The sequence below is a fragment of the Tachysurus fulvidraco genome, chromosome 11 (assembly GCF_022655615.1).
Source record: "Tachysurus fulvidraco isolate hzauxx_2018 chromosome 11, HZAU_PFXX_2.0, whole genome shotgun sequence".
NCBI lineage: Eukaryota > Metazoa > Chordata > Actinopteri > Siluriformes > Bagridae > Tachysurus > Tachysurus fulvidraco.
The window spans coordinates 24,645,412-24,656,631 of record NC_062528.1 but is presented as its reverse complement, the minus strand read 5'-3'; the positions used below and the strand labels follow the sequence as shown (position 1 = coordinate 24,656,631).

General features: G+C 40.6%; 1 protein-coding gene across 1 annotated transcript; it reads left to right on the top strand.

Annotated features, from left to right (window-relative positions):
• Window positions 1-202: 202 nt before the first annotated feature.
• On the top strand, window positions 203-3,766 carry ghsra (growth hormone secretagogue receptor a). Its single transcript, XM_027139106.2, has 2 exons — window positions 203-1,522; window positions 2,761-3,766. Exons 1-2 carry the CDS (start codon window positions 745-747, stop codon window positions 3,024-3,026), a joined length of 1,044 nt encoding a protein of 347 aa, XP_026994907.2. The 5' UTR covers window positions 203-744; the 3' UTR covers window positions 3,027-3,766.
• Window positions 3,767-11,220: the final 7,454 nt, after the last annotated feature.

Here is an 11,220-nt window from a genome sequence, read left to right as displayed (position 1 = left end):
TGTGTGTGTGTGTGTGTGTGTGTGTGTGTGTGTGTGTGTGTGTGTGTGTGTGTGCGTGTACAGACCCTTTATTTTAGGGTAACAAAATAACAAAAACAAATAATAACAGTGTTTGATAGAGCCTGAATAAATAAATCAATATAATCTATAAAATCATGTTTAATTACTGTAATGAAGTATAGCGGGCTGAATGCTGGTCTCGAGAACGCGCGCGTTGGTGTGTCGGGGTCGCGCACGGGCGCCGCATCACCTTGTCTGCCTCGCGCTGCTCCCTCATTCACGTTCCCGTGCTTCAGAGCGACCTGGTCACTGATACACTGAGATTTAAACATCAATTAACTCATTAATAAAGAAAGAAAAATGCGGAGAAATGGAAGAACATCCCAGCAGTTTTTATCACCATTCTTCTGCTGGACTGGAGACATGTGAGTCTGTTTGGTGTTGTTTTTGTTCTAATTTTGCATTCTAATGTTCTGACATCTCTATTTACTCTCATATAAGATTTACTGTTACAAGGAAATAAACACTGCTTTATCTCGACATGTCTGGAGGTTTTGGACATGTATCTCACTCCTGTAAGATTATTACCTTTTTTATTGGACATTATAAAAGTGTCACTGGATGAAGATGACGTTATGTTTATTGTATACGTCTGTGGTGACTGTTGGGCGACATGTTGAAGAAAAAGCAACAAATGAATAAATGAATGCAATTTGAATAAAAGTTATTCGGTGACTTTTCATCATGGACGTGATGTGGACCAACCTGTCAAACTGTTCGTCAAACTGCATTTGGGATGCTAACACTAACTTTTATATTTCGACGCCCCCGGTCACCATTTTCCCCATCCCGGTTCTCATTGGTGTAACAGTCACCTGTGTGCTCTTCTTCCTCACGGGAGTGGTGGGTAATTTGACCACCATCATGGTGGTGTTGAAGTATAAAGAGATGCGCACCACGACCAACCTGTACTTGTCCAGCATGGCGTTCTCGGACCTGCTGATCTTCCTGTGCCTTCCGTTGGACCTGTACCGGATGTGGCGCTACAGGCCATGGATGTTGGGGAATGTCCTGTGCAAACTTTTCCAATTTGTCAGCGAGTGCTGCACCTACTCCACCATATTGAATATGACGGCACTGAGTGCAGAGCGATATTTTGCCATCTGCTTCCCACTCAGGGCCAAAGTGACGGTGACCAAGCGTCGTGTACGTGGACTCATCCTCAGCCTCTGGACTGTGGCTTTGTGCAGCGCCGGACCCGTGTTTGTGCTGGTGGGTGTCGAGCATGAGAATGGAACTGACTGGCGGGAGACAAGTGAGTGTAAGGCGACGGAGTACGGCGCACGTACAGGTCTGCTGAGCGCCATGGTCTGGGTCTCCAGCGGGTTCTTCCTGCTGCCTGTCTTCTGCCTGACTGTGCTGTACGGATTGATCGGCCGCAAACTCTGGAGGAGGAAGAGGAGGAGGAGGGACAGGATGAAGAGCAGGGACAGCAGCAACAGGCAGACTATCAAGATGCTTGGTGAGTGTGTGTGTGGAGCTGAGGGAGTGTATTTATTTGTGCAATAATGTGTAGCATGTGTAGAAGTCCCTGTGACTTGTGTAATGTCCATAGTGAGCTACTATATCACTATTACACATTATACACAGTGTGTATGTTCATGTTCAACATATTAGTGCTAAACAAAACCATGTTTCCTTTATGTAAATTAGGTAGAGAGTAAAGAAGATACAAGTCCAATCATACGTCTCAGTTTATTCCTCAGATCTAAAGTCATGTGGTCCGACTTTTCTTCGGCTCCCCACTAACCTCATTTGTCTGACCATTTACAAAACAAAAAAATGTTATTAAATGTGTGAAGTAACAAAAATGGTTGGGACCTCGGGTGAGTCTGTTGAGCTTAAACACTCACAGGTCGCTTACTTTACTGATCTAATCTGAGATTGTTTTACTACTGGCTTTGTGATTCAGCCAAAACCTGTGGATCCTCACATAATATGACAGACTGGGCTCAACTAAAGTTATAAAGATTCGGATTAGTCTAAAGTTATAAAGATTAGGATTAGAGTAAAGTTATAACGATTCGGAATTAGACTAAAGTTATAGATTTGGATTAGACTAAAGTTATAGTTTTGGATTAGACTAAAGATATAGTTTTGGATTAGACTAAAGATATAAAGATTCGGATTAGACTAAAATCTAAAAAAATTTTGATCTTTTTAGTCTAAAGTTAGTCTAAAGTTATAAAGATTAGGATTAGAGTAAAGTTATAAAGATTTGGATTAGACTGAAGTTATAAAGATTCTGATTAGACTAAAATTATAAAGATTAGGATTAGGCTAAAATCTAAAAAGATGACGGATTAGACTAAAGGACGTCCTGAACCTAAGATGTCTGATGTCTGGTGTTTCAGATTTTTTTTCAGCTACATGAGACAGAAACATTTGAAGTGTATAAATACTGAAGCTACATCCAGGATGAGACACAGCTAACGTCTGTATAGTGAACCCTGTCTTCTGTGAGACTGGTGGCAAAATGTCCAGAGCAAAAGATCATATAAATATAAAAAAAGAGAGTGTGGTTTTTAATCCGGTCGACAGAAAAGAGAGACAAAACCACCTTGGTGAACATCATGTGAGCAACAGGACAGTGTGACAGTGGTGAAGCCGCCAGCACAGAGACACAGTCAGGTGTTTAATGCAGGTGTAATGAGTGTAAGTGTCAGTGTGTCTGAGCTCTTTCTCCTTTTTCCCACTTAGCCGTGATGGTGTTTGCCTTCGTGCTCTGCTGGCTTCCATTCCACGTGGGTCGTTACTTGTTCTCGGCGTCACCCGAGGCGTTTGCGTCCCCGTTGTGGTCTCTGGTCTCTCAGTACTGCAGCCTTGTCTCTTTTGTCCTCTTCTACCTCAGTGCTGCCATTAACCCCATCCTCTACAACACCATGTCTAAGAAGTACAGGGACGCCACGCTGCGTCTCTTCAGCCACAGTTCATCAAGCTTCACCGAATCCAGCATCAGCTGCTGACACCTCACACACTTGTAGTGTACGTCTGTAACATGCAAATGTCAGCGTAATGAAATACCACAATTAGGGTTCAATCTTAGGCTCAGGTTACACTCTGGGGTTTCCTCTGGGTTCTCTGGTTTCCTCCAAGTCAATGGATCGGGTTTCTTATACTGTCCCTCGTTGTGAATATTTGTGGACGTGGTTTCCTGAGATGAACTGATGTCCCATTCCAGATGTGTTCTTAGCATGACTAGCTGTGAGAGGATAAAGAGAGTCTGGACTGTTTGTAGCTGCTCTAACGGAAGGAACTGACTTGTGTTATTAACGTACAACAACACAACCTGCTGTGGTCGAAGGGAAAGCAAACACATCTTCACAACACCTGGACGTATCACACCATCTTTACTGTAACAGTAATACACAATGTTTATTGTTTAATAATTAGCATCAAGCGCTAATGAAATCTGCACTCACCTGTTTTCACTGTGTGTCAGAACTCAACCTTATTTTTTTATCGGCTGCTTCTATTATTTTTTTAATGCAGAACAGGAACCTCTGAAACTACAGTAACGCTTGTTTGCACTACGTGAGGAAAATATATATCGTCACAGAATATATAAAACATTCGAGCATTATTTTGTGTGATTTTATTAAATCATGGAGACACAGTAACTGTAGAAAGCTTCGCACCTTAAAAAGGGAACCGTGAGAGGCGGCTTTTATTCACCCGCAAACTCCTTTTCTTTCATTCTGTTGAACTGCATTAACTCTATTCTCTTTTTATACACGAATAAATACATTTTTGTGTTTAAAAATGGATGACATTATATATTTTTTTTCAAAAAAAAAATCACTTAATTTTTATAACGTTTGATGTTATAATTTATGTTAATGTTTGAAGAACTGTGAATTTAGTTAATTGTGTAATTTCTGTTACTTTTAATTAAAGATTTTTTTCCCTCATGAAAATAAATCTACAATGTTTTTTTTTTAATTAATACATTAAAGTCTAAAACTCCCCCCATTCCCACTCCCCCTATTCCCACTCCCCCTATTCCCACTCCCCCATTCCCACTCCCCCATTCCCACTCCACCCATTCCCATTCCCCCTATTCCCACTCCCCCATTCCCACTCCCCCTATTCCCACTCCCCTATTCCCACTCCCCCATTCCCACTCCACCCATTCCCACTCCCCCATTCCCACTCCCCCCATTCCCAACCCCAAAATACAATATATAAAAATGCACTCATTTATGATGAAGACATCACTCTTCCTATAGTCTATTTAAATTTAGTACTGTCTATCTATCTATCTATCTATCTATCTATCTATCTATCTATCTATCTATCTATCTATCTATCTATCTATCTATCTATCTATCTATCTATATATCTATCTATCTATCTATCTATCTATCTATCTATCTATCTATCATTTTCTTTTCATCATTATACACAGACTTAAACAGACCCGATCGTCTCTTGGTACATTATACGTTACATTATTCTGTCATTTATTTTATATATAATATATTGTCTTTGTTGTGTTTAAAAAATATATTATAAAAAATTAATGTATGCATCATAAATCCTTTTTATTATATTATGCAAGTGATGTTTCTATAAAATGTAAATGTCTGTTATTTATATTAAAAAATGTTACATTTAATATACCATATACTGTGTAAATCTAATATAAATAGGCATAAAATATGTAAGAGTAATAAAAATGTTTGAAAAACATGAGGTGAGAGTGAGAGTGGGAGTGAGAGTGAGATGTGAGAGGTGATAAAGGTTAAAGTGAAAGGTGAGAGTGAGATGTGAGAGGTGGGAGTGAGTAGGAGGTGGTAATGAGTCTGAGAGTGAGAGGTGAGAGTGAGAGGTGAGAGATGAGAAGTTAAAGTGAGAGGTGAGAGTGAGAGGTTAAGCACTAAGCACTGTGCAGTAACAGCTGCTGGTTTTATCACATCCTTCTTTATTTTGCTGTCAGTTTATTGTGTTATGTGGTCTAATGGATTCTGTTTACTATGAAGGTCAGTATATATATATATATATATATATATATATATATTTATGCTTATTTATTTATGCTAATTTCTATTGTAACCGTTTATTCACAATATAATATACTAATATATACACTGACTTGTATGTTTGAAAAGACTGCTGAAGACTTCAGCAGGAAGGAATCAGTGTTAATTCTGTAATGAACTCAGACCTGTTAGTTCCTCAGGAGCTCTCAGTTACACAAGTCACACTATAAACTGTTGTAGAAATGACATCATTTACATTTACATTTTATTTATATTTACATTTTATTTATATTTACATTATTTACATTTACATTATTTCTTGTCCAGTGACCCAAATGAGGACGAGGTTCACTTCTGAGACTGGTTCCTCTCGAGGTTTCTTCCTCATATCATCTCAGGGTTTTTTCCTCATCACCGTCACCTCAGACTTGATCAACAGGGAGAATTGTTAGAGATAAATAATCACTTCATTTTAAACTTTTTTTCTGTTTCCATGCTTCTGTAAAGCTGCCTTGTGACAATGTGAACTGTGAAATGCATGACACCAGTAAACTGACTTGAATTGTTCACTGTAAATATAAACAGAATAGTTCTACAGCATGCTGTAAGTCAGTTAGGGAAGTGTGGGGTTACGTTTGAGCTCGGTATGTGATGTCACAAAATAGTGGAGTATAGAGGATAACAGCGTGTTACGACACTTTAATGTCACTTTTATTTAACAGATTATGATCTTTATAGTCACATATTTTGGATGTATCTGTTAACACAAATTTGCAAAATTATCCTGAGATGGAGTGACAGATACACTCACTCACTCACTCACTCACTCACTCACTCACTCACTCACTCATTTTCTACCGCTTTATCTGAACTACCTCGGGTCACGGGGAGCCTGTGCCTATCTCAGGCGTCATCGGGCATCGAGGCAGGATACACCCTGGACGGAGTGCCAACCCATCACAGGGCACACACACACTCTCATTCACTCACACACTCACACACTACGGGCAATTTTCCAGAGATGTCAATCAACCTACCATGCATGTCTTTGGACCGGGGGAGGAAACCGGAGTACCCGGAGGAAACCCCCGAGGCACCGGGAGAACATGCAAACTTCACACACAAGGAGGAGGCGGGAATCGAACCCCCAACCCTGGATTTGTGAGGCGAACGTGCTAACCACTAAGACACCGTGCCCACCCCCTGTGACAGATACAGAGATTTAGAAATATCTGAAGCTATCTGGACTTGAACAAAGGGTTATGGCCATATAGCAGCAGGGAGTCCACTTACATTTAGAGTTCACTTCAGGCAACTAAAGTATTAGGCAATAGTAACAGCACCTCTGCACCATCTGAGATGACAACTCTTATTTAATTTTCTGCAGATTTCCATTTAAATTCCTCCAAATGCACTTTATTTGAATGACTTATAGAGTGAATGAAGGTGCTGTAAATAATGGATGCTTGTAAATCCCTGAATGAAAAGGAAATAAATCCTTCTGCCATCAGAGAAAGAGATAAAAAAAAAACAGCCCAGTCTCCAGTGTCGGTGAGAAGGCAATATAAATTTACTGAGGAAATAAACTAGCCGTGAGTGAATCTCAGCTTTTAGATGGGAGGAAAAGCGAAAGTGTTTGATTCACACAGAGGGACAATCGTTCCAGATTGAAGTCAAGCGTGAAGCACAGAATGAGAAATAAAACCTCAAGCTAACCATTAATCAAGTATCGATTATAAAAGTCAAGCCCAGGGAGTCATGATGGAAGAGTTTATGGACCTTTTCTTAAAAAAAATCAATGTTCACTCACAACTTGGCACAATGATGTCAGGGATATATTATAAAAACGATTTTTAAATGTTACTGAGCATTAGTTTGATCTTTAAACATGACAGTTAGTGCAGGAAAATCATCATCATCATCATCATCATCATCATCATCATCATCATCATCATCATAACCATTATCATCATCTGACCAGACCAAGCAGACGCTAGCATTTATACACACCTGAAGAGGACACATCACACCATAACGAGAGCGCTAACGATGCTAGCACACTGACAAACGAGGTTGCTTCTGACAAGGGTTATAAAATGTCCAACTCATGTCCAATAATGACTCACCGAACAAATTTAGAATCTGTGATCCAAATTGTAGTCGTCTTAGTGACCATAATTGAATAAAGCACCATAAACTCGGCTACTGAGCAGAATCTATGTTAAAAATGAACATTCGAGTCGTGCTTCAACACCTGCTCCAGAATGATCTGGATTTGAAAGCTGAGAAATGTGAATTCCACACTCCCAGCACCACCTTATTTCCTCAGGGTCCTCTTCATGACTCAAGGGGCCCATCCTGTTTATAGTGGGAGAGGGTGCATCTGATCTCAGCATGGGGACCCTTCCTGTCTCAGCGATCCACCAAAAACAACCAGCTCCTTCCTTGTGCTTTCTTTTCACAGTGCTTTACTTCGGCAGAACAGAAGTACCCTATCGGTGAATGGGAACTCTTGGCTATCAAGTTGGCCCTAGAGGAGTAGTAGCACTGGTAACCCTTCCTAGTGTAGTTGGACCATAGGAACCTTGAATATCTTCGCTCTGCCATGCATCTGAATCCCCAACAAGCTTTTTTGGGGGTTCTTTTTTGGATGTTTGCAAGGGGTCCAAAAATGCTAAGCCTGACACTCTATCTCGGCAGTTCTTCTGGGCTAAGAAGAACCTGTTGTGGAACACTTATGCCTCTTTTCCACCAGAAAGAACCGGGTGCTGGTTCAGAGCTAACGCTAGTGCTGGTTCAAAGTTGGTTCCATTGGCGAACCTTCTAAGAACCGGTTTGCCTTTCCACCGGCTAGAGAGCATCACAGCGCTGAGTGTGACGTCACTGTATACGTGTCCCAGCAACTTTAGCGCAGCAGCGGCAAACACAAACACAACAACATGCTCATGGCTTTGCGAACCTACATTGGCATCCAAACGCGGCAAATAAAATGTGTACGTGCGGCTCCCTGTAATCTGTATAAACAGAGGTTGTAATCGAGAAAGTACATAACGTTATTTTATCATTAACACAGAAAAAGGTTAGCCTTAGCACGTAGCTACATACTATCATGTGTGCTGATAATGTATCATATCGCGGTAAAGTAAAAGTGTATTGAACATTAGTATACGTAAGGTACATTATCAAATGCGCTAACAGTAGCCCCGCCCACAGCCCTGCCCCAAGCGGTTCTTAAGTCTAGACCAGCAACATTTTGGTGCTACTTAAGAACCACTTTTCCTGGTTCGGAGCCGGTGCTTTGGCGGTCGAAACAGAAAGAACTGGTTCTAAATTAGGCTCTGGCTCCGAACCAGCACTCGAACTGCCTTGGTGGAAAAGGGGCAATACTTCCTTCCCCCATCATGGTCCAAGTCTTTCACCTTGATATCAAAAGGAGGGTCCAGCAAGCCGCCTCCAGTCTCCTGGTTCCTGATATCTAAGCATAATAAACAAAACAACCCAGGTTTTTATTTAGCACAGTGGCTATATTAACGAAAATAGTTTTAACTATTCAGTCACGGTTCAGTAGTGAGGAATGTATGAGATTCTTCACTGATAAAAATTAAAGTATCAGGAACAAAATAGTTGATGTTTAACATATGAGAGCACCTTGTGACTCAGTCTCACCTAAAGCTCTACACTCACAGCTACAGAGCTTTACAAGTACAGGACAGGAAGAGTTAAGATAAACTTATTACTAACAGCTACATCAACAACATGTGTGTTAGATCACATTCCAACTAAATTACTGAAAGAAGTGTTACATAAAGCTGGTGAGCCTCTTCTTAATATTATTAACTCCTCGCTATCTTTAGGTTCTTTCAAGTTGAGAGTCATTAGGCCACTCATTAAGAAACTTAATTTAGATCCTAATGAACTACCAAATTACAGACCTATTTCACATCTTCTGTTTATGTCTAAAATTCTAGAAAAGGTTGTGTCTGTTCAACTGAGCTCCTTCTTACAGGAGAACAATATCTTTGAAGAGTTTCAGTCAGGTTTCAGGCCCCATCATAACACAGAAACTGCACTTGTTAAAGTTACAAACGACTTGTTCTTAGCTTCGGACCAAGACTGTATGTCACTATTAGTTCTATTTGACCTTAGTGCTGCATGCGACACGATAGACCACAACATTCTCCTAGAGCACTTACAAAATTACACAGGTATTCATGTTCAGGTTTTAAACTGGTTTAGATCCTACCTGTCTGATCGACACCATTCTGTAGAATTAAATGGTGAATCCTCCAGTTTACTACCAGTTAATTATGGGGTCCCTCAAGGATCAGTCCTTGGACCTCTGCTCTTCTCAACATACATGCTTCCATTAGGGAAAATCATTAGAAGAAATGGGATTAGTTTCCACTGTTATGCTGACGAGACACAGTTATATATCTCATCAAAACCAGATGAAATAGCCAAAGTGTCCAAATTAACTGAGTGCATTAAAGAGATAAATGATTTGATGAACTGTAATATTCTATTGTTAAATTCTGATAAGACAGAAATATTACCAGCACACAGAAGCTCTCACACTTTAACTCCCATTTAGAGGAAGGAAGTACTGTTACTAGTAGCTCGTCAGTGAAAGACCTGGTGTTTATTAGACAGTAACTTGTCTTTAAACTCATATCACCATATTACAAACACAGCCTTCTTCACCTTAGAAATATCACCAAGCTGAGAAACATCCTGTCTGTATCTGATGCTGAGAAGCTAGTTCATGCCTTCATGACCTCTAGACTGGACTATTGTAATGCATTACTAGGTGGTTGTCCTGCATCTTTATTAAATAGGTTACAGTTAGTCCAAAATGCAGCTGCCAGAGTTCTCACTAGGACTAGAAAGTATGACCATATAACCCCAATGTTATCATCTCTACACTGGCTACCTGTTAAGTTTAGAACTGATTACAAACTGCTGCTACTTACGTACAAGGCTCTTAATGGTTTAGCTCCCATGTATCTAACTAGTCTTCTAACACGTTACAATCCTTCACGCTCTCTGACATCACAAAACTCAGGACTTCTGCTAGTTCCCAGAATATCTAAGTCTACTAAAGGTGGTAGAGCGTTTTCTTATTGCTAACAGACAAAACCACTAGAAACATCATGATGAACAGAAGGAACATTTGTGCACTGGGGATCTAAAGGAACATCCATGCTAGTAAACGTCCCCACTAGTACTCTAGTACAGTGGTCCCCAACCTTTTTTTCGCCACGGACCGGTCAATGTTTGATCATTTTACCGTGGGGGGGTGGCGGCTATACAATTAAATTAAAATTAATAATTTTTATTTAACTGTATTTAAACATGCCTTTTTAACTCACTACAACGCTAAATCAATGAGAACCCTGAGCTTGTTTCTTTGCAACGAGACGGTTCCATCTGGGGTAATAGGAGACAATGACACCCGATGTCCAGTTTATAACGTTGTTTTGTTTTGGTTGCCGTCACTGCAGAAATCCCCGCTTCACACAGATAGCATGTCGGAAATGGCGATAGGGATTTAAGTGCTGTGGTGACAATCTCAGGGTATTCCGCCATGACTTTAATCCAGAACACCGGCAGAGTTTCTAACTTTCTAACGACGTCTGTTTCGTACTCATTGTACACAAGCACTGTTAAACATGACAAAGTACCGGTGAACAGAGAGAAGAGCGATACACACCTTCTCTCTCCACCAAAGCTACAACACCACTGCCGCTTGCAGCTGCTCAGCTCCTGACGTCACCTAAACCCAGCCCAATATCATGATATTTTGCGCATGCGCGGTATCGGTGCGGCTTTAGGTGACGTCTCTCAGCTCCCGGTTAACCTCACGTCCATGGAAAGTCGCACAAACCCGAGAGAAATACACCACAGTAAATACAATGGAAATAATTTAATGTTCCTTGGGCAGCCCGGTACCATTTGGTCCACGGACCGGTACAGGTCCGCGGCCCGGGGGTTGGGGACCACTGCTCTAGTACACTAGGGCAATAGGACCATGAGTGGTTCTGCTGTGGGCAAATAAATATATTCAGAACATTAACTTGTGTACACAGCAAACCTTCAATAAAAAGGATAAATGTGAGAGAAGTAAATGTTCGCTATAACCTACTGATTTAATCTTATTTCCTCCTTTTTTCAATTCCAG